Source organism: Hipposideros armiger, unplaced genomic scaffold (genome assembly GCF_001890085.2).
Source record: "Hipposideros armiger isolate ML-2016 unplaced genomic scaffold, ASM189008v1 scaffold_678, whole genome shotgun sequence".
NCBI classification, from domain to species: Eukaryota; Metazoa; Chordata; class Mammalia; order Chiroptera; family Hipposideridae; genus Hipposideros; species Hipposideros armiger.
Genome location: NW_017732028.1, coordinates 469,536 through 485,484, shown reverse-complemented (window position 1 = coordinate 485,484; position 15,949 = coordinate 469,536). Strand labels below are relative to the sequence as shown.

General features: G+C 36.5%; 1 protein-coding gene across 1 annotated transcript in view; it reads right to left on the bottom strand.

Annotated features, from left to right (window-relative positions):
• Positions 1 to 15,949, bottom strand: part of CCSER2 (coiled-coil serine rich protein 2) — a 200,293-nt gene that overhangs the window by 98,988 nt on the left and 85,356 nt on the right. The window contains exon 6 of the mRNA XM_019626458.1: positions 4,685 to 4,880. Within this exon, the coding sequence (XP_019482003.1) occupies positions 4,685 to 4,880 (196 nt within the window). The remainder of the gene's footprint in view (positions 1 to 4,684; positions 4,881 to 15,949) is intronic.

The following is a 15,949-nucleotide window of genomic DNA, read 5'->3' as shown; positions in this document are numbered from 1 at the left end:
CTAATGCAGCATCATTCCCTGGATGGTCAGCCAGGTACCTGTGGCAGGCTGATTACACTGGACCACTTCCATCATGGAAAGGGCCACATATTGTCCTTGCTGGAACAGACACTTACTCTGGATATGGCTTTGCCTCCCTGCTCCCAGTGCTTCTACCAAAACTACCATCCACGGACTTATAGAATGCCTCCCCAATGTGGGCGGGCCTCATCCAATCCGCTGAAGGCCTGAATAGAAGAAAAGGTGGAATGGAGTAAGAGAGAATGCACTCTCTCCATCTTCAGGCTGCGACACTGGTCTTCTGCTGCCTTTGAACTCAAACGCATACTGGAACTTACACCACTGGCTCTCCTAGGTCTCAGGCCTTCAGACTCAGGCTGGAACTATACCGTCAGGCCTACTAGGTTTTCAGCTTGCCAACTATAGATCTTGGGATTTCTCAACCTCTGTAGTCACGTGAGCCAATTTCTCTTCCCTCCCTCCATCTCTCCCTTTCTTCCTCCCTCTTTCGGTTCTTTTTCTCTAGAAAGCCCAGGCTAATTCCAAAGGCAATCCCTTCAAACTGGTAATAGACAATAAGGGGAAGTCTAGGAAAATGCAAAGGTGGCTTCTCATTTGTCCTTATCAAGCAGGGCTTCCTGATTGGGTCCTGGAGATCAAGAAAACAAAGACAGAAATGAAAGGCCACTGGATTAAGAGTCAACCAGCAACTAAGGCAGATAAGGTACTTGCAAAATTGTTTGATTACAATCAATTTAACATACATTTATCGAGTACTAGGTAATAGAAATGTTATACATTTATATGTAAAATACTCAGGAGTTCTATAAACTTGTTTCCAATAAGAATCCAGCTGTAGAAATCATTTTTATTCTATTTATATTTTCATTAATGGTTTCTCTTTAGTTTCCTTATATGAAGGTAATTCAATCTTATAAGGGAAATTGCCTAACTAAACTTTGCTAAACATAATCTAGGACAAGAATTCTGAGTTGAAGGAAAACTGCCTTGACGTAAGCCACTTGGAGGAGAACAAAAGAGATTACGCAATTACCTCTTTCTATGTGGACATTCTTCCTTCTGAACTAGTATTCAGTACTATCTTGTAGGGCTTCAAATTTACTGAAGTAAAGATGACTCTTCCCTATAATACCAATCCCTTATGTATAGCCCCAAGCAGATACTGGTTGCCAGTGCTTATTTAAATTCTTACACTTGCAAACCCCTACCTCTCTACTGGTAAATCCAGCACACAAGAACAATGTGCAAGGATTAAATCAAATTTTGAGCTGTAACACACTGAAGTTTTACAAGGAAGCAATCACACAACTAAAGTAATCTTTAAAATATTTTCTCTAGATTTTGAAGAGGGGAGGGCTTTTGATTAAAAATGTGTTTATCTTCTCTTTCTCTTAAACCTATACTAAATGACAAGAAATTTTAAAAACATAAACTGCAATGATGAAGAGAATTGAGGAGGGGGCATAACTTTAGTAAGTGATTTGGGAGGTCTGGAGGGAGACACAACTACACTATGTGCAGATGGAGAATATGGACAAAATTTGCCCTGCAAAACCCCAAAGCGGATCAAAATGCTAGATACAGACACAGCTAAGTATCTGACCTGTCAGGATTAAAAATGTGGGAGTTGATTGGAAATCTGCACAAGCCAAGAATTGACTCCCAAGTCTTTCACCTCTATTCCAAGCAAAAAAAAAAAAAAAATCACACAGGTTTCTTCTCTGAAGAAACCGAAACAACCTCAGAAGGAAAAATCCTCCACTTAGTGTAGGTACTGAGGCTCCACCAATGTCCATCAATCACCGTGAAACAAAACCAGCCAGTTGATAAGCCAGCTCCTGTGCTGAGTCCTGAATCAACTTTTTAGTTCCTCGCTCCTAAATATTAATGAACAACAAAAATCATTAGCTATATGAAGTTTCTAAAAAGAAAACAAAATAAAGAACAAAATGACCATTTAGAGAGAGAACCTGAGAAATCTGAACATAACAGAAACACTCTACTTAATAGTTTTTAACAAAGCAAGAATTGAATGACATGCATAAGAACTGGTACATAATAAAGAGTTCCTGGAAATTGAAAATATGATTGCCAAGGTAAGTAGTTCAACAGAAACAGAGAAATGGAATATGAAGTTGAAGAAATATACTATAAAACACAATAAAACCCAAAGAAAATGAAAATATGAAAGAAAAGTAAAAGACTGAGAAATGATTCAGAAGTTCTAGTTTGTGATTACCAAGGATTCCAGAAAGATACAGAAAAAACAGATAAAACAAAAAAAAATCATGTAATGACGTAAGGAAATGTCACAATACCTGACTCTCCAAGAAGCCCACTATTTACCCATACATTAAGTGGAAAACAAACAACTACAACAAAACTCAAATCCCAGCACATTCCTGTGAACTGCAGAATGCCAGAAATAAAATCAAAATGCCAGAAATAAAAGATAAAAAGTCTCCCAGAGATTAAAACAGACAAAATACAAAGTAAAATGTATCCAAATGTAGGAGATTTTTCTCAGTAGCTAAACTAGATCTCAGAAAAGTAATGCATTCAGATATTAAGGGAAAACTCACTCCCATCCCAGCCAAACTATTAAATATCAATCAAACGAGAGTAGCTAGGAAAGGTTTTCAGTAATGTAGTCAATAAAAAAATTTACCATCGTTTTGCCCTCTTAGGGAATAAATTAAAGATAAGCTTTAGCAAAATGAGGGAGTAAACCTAAACCAAAAGAAGATATATCATCCAGGAAATAAGTGGAGCCAGTCCCAGAATATAACAACAGTCCCTGCACAACAGCTCAAGAGATGCTTCAGACAGTAACCTGTTCAGATCAGAAAAGGGTGACTGATGTGGGGCGAGGGATAGAAATACTGTTTTTTCATTAAGCCTGTGGGTACTATGTGAATATTTTTAAGCCAAGTAAATGTTATCACACTACTTTTTTAAATTTAGTAATATTCAAAGGGAAAAAATTAAGAAGCAGTTACCTGAAATCTTGGACTCATTCAGCCTTTAACATCTATTAACATTTTGGGAAACTTTAAAGATGTCCTAAAAATTTTTCGCAATTTTCTTCTCATAATTTTGTTGTCACTGCATAAATAAAGTCAATTTGATCAGTGTGTACTGCCTAACGCTTCAGAGGTCATAATGACAGAAAGCCATTAAGAGATTTAGTTTTTCATAAAGTATCTCAAAAAATTGTTTATTATTTTTAATAAACAATTGGTAACCAACTTATCATTGGTTACCAATTTACCTACTGTTTCCTGAATTATACTACTTCTATCATAACTAGAGGTGGTGTGGTCTTATTAGCTGACATTTAATCAGGCTTCATGTTTCAGGGCAATGAATCCAGGCACAAAAGAGGGTGTGTGGTATAGCTCTCTAGTCCAAAGACTAATTCAAAGACACTTAACATATTTTAGCTATTTCCCACCCTTTCTACCTCCTCCTTCCTTTGACTCTGAAGCTCCTGATCAGAAAATCTTCTCCCTAGACTGGTGAAGAGAGAAATACCTTAAACAAATCTAACTCTCAGTTACAGTTAAACTAAATTGGAAGCTCAAAGTCTGTATATTTCAAACATGGAATTTCTGTCTCGAGAGGAATCCAAGAATCTCATATACAAAAAGTATCCTCCACTTTCTTGCTCTCAGTCTTAGCACAGAAAAGTTTCTTTTCAATAGGTAGCTAAACATCCACAAGAACGGAGGAGAGTAGTCCAAAAAATCCATAACCAAGTAACTTCAACGAGCCTTTACTGAGTATTCTGATCGCAACCAGAAATTCTAAGACTTGATCCCTGGTCCCAAGAAGCTAGAATATACAACCCTCAGGAAGATAACCCAGAAAAGAAGTTGTGCAGAGATGCCAGAACATTCTTTCTCAGCCATAATTTAAGCTAAATTTGTCTAGCCTACAAAAGACAAATTATCAATTTAAAATTCAATAACAGATATCCACATTTTCAAATTAGTATTTTATTCCTTAGTTTTCTGTGATGCATCTGACTTTGTCTGTAAGTGCTAAATGTTCAAACAAAAAAAATACTATTGGATCAGAAGCCAGATTCAACCATCAGCTCACCCGGTGTCTTTGGACAAGTCATATCACTGCTATGAGTCTAGATTTTTCTCAAAAAAAAAGAGGGATGACTGAGAAAGTAAACTTGAATGTTTTAAACAAAAGTGAAATTATATAACTGTGATTATATAAGTAAAACCGTTGTTTCTTATTTCCCACTTAGCTGAAATTACAAGTATATTAGCAGTCACTGATGACTAAATGTCTGCTATGTTTCAGACATCAGATGTCTCAATTTACAACTACCATTTCTAATTCTCTCAAATAATTGTACAATGTAGCTACTATAAAAGTGAGGAAGCAGAAGCAGAGAGGTTGGCTTACCAAATATCACACAACTCATAAGTGTTGAGGACTTTATTGAAACCATTATGCAAAGTCCCATGTATTTCTCTCACAAAAATTTCTATTATGTATTATACTGTTTACAAGCATTATTTCTACAGAAATCTAAATAGACATTAAAATGCCAATTAACTTTTCTTGTTTTTTTTTTTAAAGTAAAGTCAATCCATCTTGCAACTCAAAATATCAGAGCCAAAAATGTTCATTATGTACTCACCTGATGCAGCAGACGTTTCAGTTTGAGTAACTGAGTTTTTACAGCAGTACAATCCTGGACCATGTGCCGGAGGGTCATCTCATCCAGTATCACTGTATTTTCAGGTATATCTACAAACATCTTCTGAGCCTGGAAAAAGGGGGTCCCTCCATAGCTTTCAAAATGACCCAAAGGAGATTCTCTATAGGGCGAGCCTCTGGAAGGGCAGGACAAGAAGTTGGAGGGAAAAGATACACAACACAATTTCAGAAAGAATTAAAGGTAATGAAATCACTGCAGTGATTATTACAAATAATTTATCATTGTCACAAATCCTCTGACTTTTACTGACCTCAGACACTGCATTTGTTTCCACTGAAATGTCCAATCAGATCTAGTTGTTAATACAATTATTTTCTGCACTCGCCCCTTTTGTGTATTTTACACATTGGTTTATTAAATCTTGTTCCTTAGGAACATGAATAGAAACAACTCTGAGAAAAGGCGTGGCCTGGACAAAATTTTATACTTATTTTCCTCTTTCTGCACTGATATCTGCCTTTTAGCTTTTCACTTTAATTGGCCTCTTACATTTCACATCTTTTTTTTAGCCCCATAACTATGCTATCCATGTTAATACCCATATTGGACACACCCTGGACTCCTATTGCTTGAAAGTTCCAGCAGACAGTTAAGTCAGATGAACTGTTATTTATTATTTTGTTTTCAACATTGTGGATAAATCATCTTTTTCAATAAAGAATAAACAAGATTTTATAAAATCTTATACATACCACATATTTCCTAATCTTAGACTACATTAAAAAAATCTACTCTAAAAAACTTAAAAGTCCCTTTAGTTTAATACAATATAAATACTGAATATGAGAGAAAAAAAACAAAACAAAACAAAAAAACTAAGGATAACGTGTGGATGTGAAAAACACGTTTTTAACCAGAAGTCATAGCTACAGCAATTTAGAAACTACTGTATTCACATTACACATAATTCCCAGTTGGTTCTTAAGATTAGAACACACTGAAAAAATCTTCTCTCTAATATAATGGCTATGTTATACTAGGATTAAACTTAAATTCATGATGTATTAAGTTTGCAAAAGTCACAATACACTAAATTTCAACCATATTGAAAAAGTAGAAATATGGTTTCTACTATATTTTCTAAATTCTAACAAATACTATTCCCAAATCTCTAAATTCTCAAATATTCAATATGAACTTCATTTTCACAAGATTATTTTTCTCTGAAACTAATTCAGGCCTGATTTTTCTTTTAAAACCTCAAGAAAAAATTTAAGAACTTTTCAATTGCTGATCCACAGGAAATTTGTTCACATAAATATCTGCTTTATTTTTATTGGTTCAAAATATAGTTGAATTATTAAATTTCAAATACTGATCAATTAATTAGCATAAATTTACCATTCATGAGTGAAAAGATGGACAATCTATCTAGACACAGAGTGATGAAAAATATATAATAATAAAAAGTTAAAAAAATTGTAAGACAAAAATATACAATCACCTGGCATATGAATAGGAAGGATAGTATGAGTTACGTTTTTAGAGAAAAACGCTGACATACTTTGGGAAATTTTCTTGGATAGGAAAGAATTTGGGATGAACTATATAAAGTACGAGGTTTGAGTTTGACTGAAATGAAAGGTGAAGGCTTTCTAGAAAAAGAAAATGAAAAGTAATGGCACAAAGTGCAAGGCATGTTTTTCAGGACAAGGAGACTCTTAAATATGGCTTATGAGGCCACAGAGAGCCTGAATTCAATTTATTCTTAAACTTTATCCCTCAACACATCTGCCTCCCTCAGGCTGACTTCTTAATCCTCAGCAAATTATCTGAGATTGCCAAAGCATGCTACAATCTCCCTCATCTCCAAACCCATGTCTTCACTTCTCTACTTTTGGCCAGTCTATCCATCCTGCCCTCCACTGTGCCCTTGATCTGGAGACTGATAATTCCTCTTCATCTTAAATTAGTTGGCATTTCCTCAGAGAAGGCTTTCTTAATCCCCTAAACCACAGGTGCCCTTACACAGCCCAATACTGTGCCCCATTATAGTACTTGTCACATTATACTGTGTTCGTTTGTAACCATGCCAAATTAGAAACTCCACGAAGACACAAGCTATGTATTCTTTTCCTCTGTGTCAGAGGCAGCCGGTTTTATGTTTGTTTGTTTGTTTGTTTGTTTTTGTTTTTGTAGCTGTTGTTTTCACTGAATATGTAAGGAGTATGGATTTTAACCACCATGTTGATGTACGTCTCCACCTGTGAGATTCTAAACTTCTTTAAGTTATGATATTAAAAAGCACTACTTTAATATTATCTGGAAGGAGTCACATTCAAATATCTCAATTAGTAATCAAATTAAAGTTCACTTTTTATTTTACCAAGTGAATAAAAGAAAGTTTAGAGAGAGAAGAGACTGAAGGAGGCTGGTCTGCAGTCTACGGCATGAGAATCAGTGTGGACTAAGGGCTGATATTAGGCTGACATAAACATGGATCACATCCAAGAAACTGATGAATGAAAAAAATTTCAAAGGAAGAGTCAACGAGCCTTGATCACTAACTGAATATAGGGACAAAGAACTGGCATCTAGAAAAATCACAACAGTGTTAAATAGACAGCTCTGATCTAAGATTTACTGGCTGACATTAAATAGCTATTGAAAACAGTAAATATCTTTGGGCCATAGTTTCTTCAACTTTCAATGTTTTCAACAGCCTGCCAAATAAGTTCATATGCCTTAGAGGTTGCACTTCAAACACTTCCACCATGAGGTCCAAACTAAACACATCTTCTCCTAGTACTGAAATGATACTTCTTCCAAAAGCCCTCCCTCATCCCTTCCACTAAATAAAACTACTATTTTATGATCCTTAATTTACTTTACAACTTAAATTAAAGAAATCTGTATATGTAGCACCTCTAATTAAATTATAAACCCTTTGAGAACAGGGCTATATCTTATTAATGTTTATATTACCTGCACAGATTATCTTAGTTCAAATGTTAGTTCTCTTACTACCTATGTAACACACAGAGCAAGTTACTTTATCTATGCTTCATTTTCCTGATCTATAAAATGAGGATAGTAAGAGTGCTCACCTGGTTAGGTTAGTATATGAATTGAATGGGGTAATATATGTTAAAATGCTTGCAATAACGCCTGCTACATAGCAAGTATTAAGTAAAAACCAATTGCTATTGTATTTTTATTGTTATTATCAATAATTTGCAACTTTTTTATATTGAAAAAACTTTCTAACATGTCAAAAGAATTCTATAATGCCATATCCCTTCACCTATATCACCCAATTGGTAAATGTTGACACAATTGCTTCTTATCTGTGTATCTGTTGCTAAACCATCTGACAAGAAGTTGGAAATAATATAACACCTCACTGGAGGACTATTTGAAGCCTGCTGGGGGAAAAAAATGAGTATTACTGAGAAGAGGCAGAAGATGAGACACAACAGAAAGCAAATATATAGCAGGTTATTTTCAGAAAATAAAAGGACACTATTAAAACAGGAGAGGAAGGCAGAAAGATAACAAAGATTTTGAGATTTTACATTCTGAGAAGATGATGCAGTTCACACATGAGAATCTGAACCTTTGAATTAGAATGGGAGGTAAAATCACCTTCCAAGAGTGCAAGCAAAAATCCAGGAATGAAGACATAAAGAAGATGAAGAAAAAGAAACATGAGACAAAGGAGGAATTACTAGACACCTCATATTAAGGTGACATGCACAATTTTTACTAGTATACAAATTTTCACAATTATGGACTTCTAGTAGAGAAAATAGATGGTGAAAGCAACAGAAAACTGCAGGCTGCTTTGGGGAATCCACGGGAAGGTTTCCAGAGTGTCAGCAAATGCAGAGCCCACATGCCTTTGTGGCTCATATGGCCGATCACAGGCAAGGCGGGCTAGCAGATATGAAGAACTTAACTGGTACAGGTATGGGTGAAGGCAAAACTGAGTTCAGTGGTTAGAGAAGCATGAGAAAGAAATGCCCACAATCACCAATATTATTTTAAACCATTCTATATGCACAGCCAATAAAAAAAAATAGGATCAGAATAACTACAAAAATAAATCTTTAAGAGATCACCCTTTTTTTTAACCCACTTAAATTGAATCTACACACAGTAGCAGCACCTAATATTCAATCCACATGCCTAATAATCAATTGCTGCATAATTATTGTAGCTTTAAAGGAATCTTCCCCAAATTACATGGAGAGATTGATTTTTTTGTCTTCATTTATTTCCTAACCTGAGTTGCAATTTGACTTCACAAAACCTTTAGTGTTTCTTTTCTTACCATTAATAAAAATTATATATTAAAAGTTAAATGTGTGCATTATGTTCATGATTATATTTTTTTAAGTGCTTAATGCAACACAATCTCAATCAAAATCCCAGCAAGGTATTTTGTGGATATCAGCAAAGTGATTCTAAAGTATATATCAATATGTAAAAGACCCAGAATAACCAACACAATGCTGAAGAAGAAGAAAGTCAGAATACTGACTCTGTCTGACTTTCAGACTTACTATAAAGTAACAGCAATCAAGACAGTATGGTACTGACGAAAGAATGGATAGTCCATGGAACAGAACAGAGTTCAGAAACACACCCACTCGGTGAACTGATCCTTGACAAAAAGCAAAGGCAATTCAAAGGAAAGGGGACAGTCTTGTCAAATGGTGCTGGAACAACTGGACATCCATATGCATAAAAATGACCTCATACACCTTTCCGAAAAATTAACTCAACAAAGATCAAAGACCTAAATGTAAAATGCAAAATTACAATAAATCAAGGAACAACATCCAGGTGACCCTGGATTTGGCCATGAGTTTTTAGATACAACATAAAAAGTACAATCCATGAAAGAAAAAGTTGACAAGTTGGACTGCATAAAATTAAACATCTCTGCTCTGTGAAAAACACCATTAGGAGAATGAAAAGGCAAGCTACAGACCGGGAGAAAATATTTGTAAAATATGTATCTGATAAAGGACCGGTATCTTAAATAAAAAAAGAACTCTTAAGATTCAAACGAAAAATAAATACCGTATTTGCCGGCATATAAGACGATTTTTTGGCCCTGAAAAATATGCCTCCAAGTGGGGGGTCGTCTTATACGCCAGGTACACTTCAGATAGACTGCCCATAGTGCTTGCCCCGTGCCATAGTGGCCTCCCGATGCCCGCCCACTTCATTCCACATACCGTTCAGGCATCAGCAGCGCTGCTGGGTGTATGCTCGGCTGTTATGCGATTTTGCGAGTGTGGTAATTCGGGTTACCGTATATTTCTTTACATATTATGCATTGAAGATTTGCGATTTTGCGCTATCATGGTGCCTGTTAGAATGTTGAAGAGCTCGCACTTGCGCACTAGTGAGGTCCCAGGGAGATGCTGATGCAAGGGTGGACCAGACTGCTATAGTGACAGGGCGGGCAAACAGGGAGCAGGGACCAATCAAATCAGGCTTTGTATACAGCCAACAGCCAACCACAATACTGCACCATTGTACAGTACAGCATAGAAAATGTCGACCAGTCAAACCCCTATCATCCCTATCATGGCACCAGCCAAAAGAAAGAAGTATGATGCAAATTTTAAACTGAAAGTTATAAACTTTGCTAAGGAAAATAATAGTTGTGCTGCTGCAAGACAATATGGAGTAACAGAAAAGATGGTTCGGGACTGGAAATCAAATGAGAAAGCATTAAAGAGTATGCCAAGGGGTAAGTGTGCATTAAGAAGAGGCACCCCACACTGGCCAGAACTCAAAAAACATGTAGCAGACATGGTGGCTCAACATCGCCAAAACGGTTATGTGGTGACACGAAATACAATACGCTTGTTTGCACTTCAGTGGGCCAAATCAAATCTGATATTGTTTTACCTTTTATTTGGTGTGTGGAAGGTGTGCGGAAGAGGGGGTAGTCTTATACGGCGAGTATATAACAAACTCTGTATTTTGAGTGGAAATGTTAGGGGGTCGTCTTATACGCCCAGTCGTCTTATACGCCGGCAAATACGGTATTAGAAAACAAGCAAAAGAGCTAAACAGACATCTCATTAAAGAAGAGGTACTGATGGCAAGTACGCATATGAAAAAAATGTTCCACATCATTTATCATTAGGGAATTGGAAATTAAAACAAGATAATCACTACACACCTATTAGAACAGTTAAAATCCAAAACACGACACCAAATGCTAATGAGAATGTATAGCAACAGCAGCTCTCATTCACTGTTGGAAGAAATGCAAAATGTACAGCCACTTTACAAGACACTTTGGCAGTTTCTCACCAAACTAAACTTACTCTTACAATGTGGTCCAGCAATAGTGCTTCTTGACATTTACCAAAATGAGTTGAAAACCTATGCACAAAAATGTTTAGAGCAGTTTTATTCATAACTGCCAAATTTTGGAAGCAATTAAGATGCCCTTCAGTAGGTGAATGGATAAACAAACTATTGGAATACAATGGACTGTTATTTAGTGATAAAAAGAAATAAGCTGTCAACCCATGAAAAGAAATGAAGGAAACTTAAACGCAGACTGCAAAGTGAAAAAAGTCAATCCAAAAAGGCTACATACTATCTCTTGCCAACTACATGGCATTCTGTGAAATGTAAAGTTATGGAGACAATAAAAGATTAGTGTTTGCCAGGAGTGGAGGAAAGAAGAGATGAACAGGTGGAGGATGTGGGATTTCAAGGGCAGTGAAATTATTCTGTATGATACAGTAATGGTAGATACATGTAATTATGCATTTGTCAAAGCCCATAGAATGTACAGGTTGAACTCTAATGTAAATTATGAGTTTTAGTTAATAATTATATATCAATTACTGACTCATCAGTTGTAACAATGCATGTCGTTAATAATAGGAGAAACTGTATAAGAGAAGGTAAGGGACTGTATGACAACTCTCTGTACTTTCTGCTCAATATTTCGGTAAACCTATAACTGCTCTAAAAATGAAGTATATTAAAACAAGCAAACAACAACAACAAAAAAAAAAAACATGACAAAAGGAAGAAAGTACTTCCAGAATGGCGGAAAAAGTATCTCCAAAAATACATTGCTGCATAAAAAGCACTGAGAGCACTAGCAAATTTGTCAAAATCAACTTTTTCAGAACTCTGGAAATCAATCAAATGCTTGCAACAACCAAGAAGCACTTATTAAAAACAACAACAACAACAACAACAAAAAACAGCTGAATCTTGGTGAGAACAAGAAGCTCTGTGGTATTTTAATTTATTCTATTGCCATGTCTATCTCCTTAGATCTGTAGCAGCTTGAAAAACAAGCTCCTTACAAGCATGGTAGCTGTGAAATTCAGAATCACTAGTGGGTGGGCTGGGAAGTAAACTGGGTTTAAAACTCTCCAAAAAGCACCATTTCCAGAGAACTGTTGTTACTATTTGATCTTAACAGACACCTCCCTAGAAAAGGCCTATTCTCAGCAGTTGTTTTATTTGACCTGATCCAGAACTCATTCTATAAAAACAGCCTTATCTCTAGTACATTTGTTGAAAAAAAAAAATCAGTGACAATTGTTTAAAATCCCAGCTGCCTGAGATAGTGATACCAATTGGGGCAAACAAGATGACAACCAAAAAACTTCTAAGAAAAACATGAGGAATGAAATGTCCACAAGTGGCTTTGAAATGCTCCAACATATTCTTGGGGATACAGAAAGCCACACACATGTAAAGAGCTGTGCACACACCAAGGAAATACCTGAGAAGGCCTTAATCTCTCACCTTTGGCCGACCTTGAACCTCTGAGCAAACAGGAAATGAAGGCTAAGGCAGAACTTCAAACTGCTTACCAGGTTGTTAAAGGCATCCCTGAACACACACACACACACACACACACACACACACACACACACACAGCCCTTGGCAAAGGCTGGAGACATTGGTTCAGTGCATTTAAGGAAGCCACTGTCTAATCATTAACTCAACAAACTCCAAAATATGATAAACTAAAAGAGAGACATAATCATAGTTAAACAGTCGAAAGCCAAACGGAGAAGTGAGAATTCTGAACACTGCAAGAAAAAAGTGACCTACCATGTAGAAGATATGTTCAACAAGATTAACAGCTGAGTTTTCATCAGAAAGCGTGGGGGTCGAAATGTTAAAAGGAAGGCTGTCAACCAAGAATTCTATATCCAGCAAAACTATCCTTTGAAATTGAAGAGAAATCAAAACATTCCCAGATAAACAAAAACTGAGAGTGTGTGCTGCTATCAGACCTTTTCTACAAGATAAACTGAAGTTTGAGACTTCAATACCTCCTTCTCATTATTGGACCAGAACTAGGAAGAAGGTCAGCAAGGAAACAGAAGACTTGAATAACATTACAAACTAACAAAACCTAACAGACATCTACAGAACATCTGAAGTGATTAAATTAATACTCAAAAACGTGCCTCAAAGAAAAGCCCAGGCCCAAATAACTTCACTAGTAAATTCTACAAGATAGTCAATGAGGAGTTAACAAAAGTCCTTCATAAATTCTTCCAAAATGAAAAAAACACCAATTCAATCTATGTGATCATAATACTAAAACCACACAAAAATATCTCAAGAAAACTATACACCAGTATTTATTATGTACTATAAAGAAAAATCCACAACAAAATACTAACAAATTAAATCTAGCAACATATAAGAGGATTATATACCTGGGTTTATCTGAGAAATGCAGAGTTGCTGACAGCCAATGTCATACATCACATTAAGAGAATGAAAGAAAAAAATAGAATTATCTTAATAGGCACAGAAATAGCATTTGACAAAATCTAACCCCTTTCATGATAAAAATACTCAACAAAATATGAATAGAAGGGACTTTCCTTAATCTGATAAAGGGTATCTATGAAAAGCCCATGCTGACATCATGGTTAACAGTGACAGAGTGAGTGCTTTGCTCCTCATATCAGAAACAAGACACAGACGGCTGCTTTCACCACTCCTAGTCAACACTGTACTGGAGGGTCTAGCAATAGAAATTATGCAGGGGAGAAAAAAAGAAAAGTATCCAGATTGGAAAGAAGAAAGTAAAACTATTTCTATTCTCAGATGACACGATCTTGTATATAGAAAAGTCTAAGAAGCTAAGGAGCCTGAGGGTTATATGAGCCATATATGTGAACATTAGAGGGACTCAGGATTGTAGTAAAGCTTACAATTAAGAGGAAAAGTGAGCCAAAGGCCAAGGTTTTTGCGAGCCAGGTGCATGGACCAGTAAGGAAGAATTGATACAGCCAAATGCCCTAAGTCTCAAAGGAAAGAGACTGAAGAATACTTCATTGAGAAGTGACAATGAGGAGTAAAGACAAGACCCGACCTCTAAACAGTACAGTACTAGAAGACTAAAAAATAAGAATTCTTCATTTAAGAATGCTACTCGAAAATGAGTACATTTAGGAAAAGAGTTACGTTTCAGTTACAATCAAGAAAATGTAGGAAAAGCGGTCAATATGCAAGCTTGCTAGAATGTGAGAGAATTCCATATAGCATAATGGCAGGTACAGGAAAAAAGGGAGGTCTGGAGAAAAGAGCAGTGTAAGGTTAGGCCAGGTAAAAAGAGCACAGTATTAGGATCAAAATACAGACAGTCCCTGACTTAGGATGGTCCGACTTACAATTTTTCAATTTTATGATGGTGCTAAAGTGATAATGCATTTAGTAGAAACCGTACCCTGAATTCTAAATTTTTATCTTTTCCTGGGCTGGCAATATATGGGGCAATACACTCTCATAATGCAGGGCAGCAGCAGCAAGCCTCAGCTCCCAGTCAGCCACGCAATCACGAGGGTAAACAACCCATACTCCACAGTGTATCCATGATGTTAGACAGCGGTTCTCAACCTGTGGGTTACGACCCCTTTAGGGGTCGAACGACCCTTTCACAGGGGTCGCCTAAGACCATCAGAAAACAAAAAGATATTTACATTACGATTCATAACAGTAGCAAAATTACAGTTATAGAGTAGCAACGAAAATAATGTTATGGTTGGGGGTCACCACAACATGAGGAACTGTATGAAGGGGTCGCGACATTAGGAAGGTTGAGAACTGCTACGTTAGAAGATTTTGCCCAACTGTAGGCTAATGTAAGTGTTCTGAGCATTTAAGGTAGGCTAGGTTAAGCTATGATGTTTGGTAGGTTAGGTGTATTAAGTGCATTTTCGACTTACAGTATTTTCAACTTATGATGAGTTTACCAGGACATAACCTCACCGTAAATTGAGGAGAATCTTTATAGAGGAAGTAGATCACTGGCTCTGAACCTCCAGTCCCCAGTTACAGATAAGACATAATAATCCTTTAATTAACTATGACAATGGCAATGACAGACAGGAATTGAAGGACAGACAGAAAAGGGAACCAGCATTCAAGAAGTCACAGAATGGGAAGAGGGACTGTTACCCCTGTCATATTAAAAAGGCCCTAGGGTCAGTGCATCCAAACTTTTAAAATCAAGGCACAGAAAGAAAACGATAGTTTGAAGGTATGCTGGAGTAAGGCTTGTTTTGGATGAGGACTCTCTCTCTCACACCCATCCCCATAACTAGCTTAGGGGGTCGTGATGTCCCAAACCCCGCACGGCCACCCCAAATCCTGATGAGGATCTATAAACTGGTTAACCTATAACTAGTTATTCATGACAAACTGGTATGCCTCAGCCCACTCACTGGGAAGTTCTATGCTAAGTGAAACAGATTAGAAACCCCCAGAATACCATGTATTTCTCTCTCCTCACTGAGAATTACCAGTGTGGATGATCCACAAATAGCTCATCCCTCAAAACACACTGTACAGGTGAGATTTGTGGTCATATGTTTGGGAAATGGTTACATATTCTTTCACCACCTTTTGTAAAATCATTAATACTAACTATATTTATATATTAAGGCACTGGGGAGTCTGCTATTAAAAAAAAAACCAAAAAACATTTAACTTGAACTTGTCATCCTCCACTCATTTGATCAGAGAATCTCTCTTTTCTATACCTATTGACATCCAGGAATATAGTTTTTAGAAAATGTTGCTTAACTTTCTGACAGTTAATTGGCCTCAGTTGATCATTCCCAGTGACAGAGGTCACTATCTCCAGGTAATTCATTCCACTTTGGACAGTCTGATTAATAGTCTCACTTTAAGCTGAAGTTTGTCACCCTCGACATT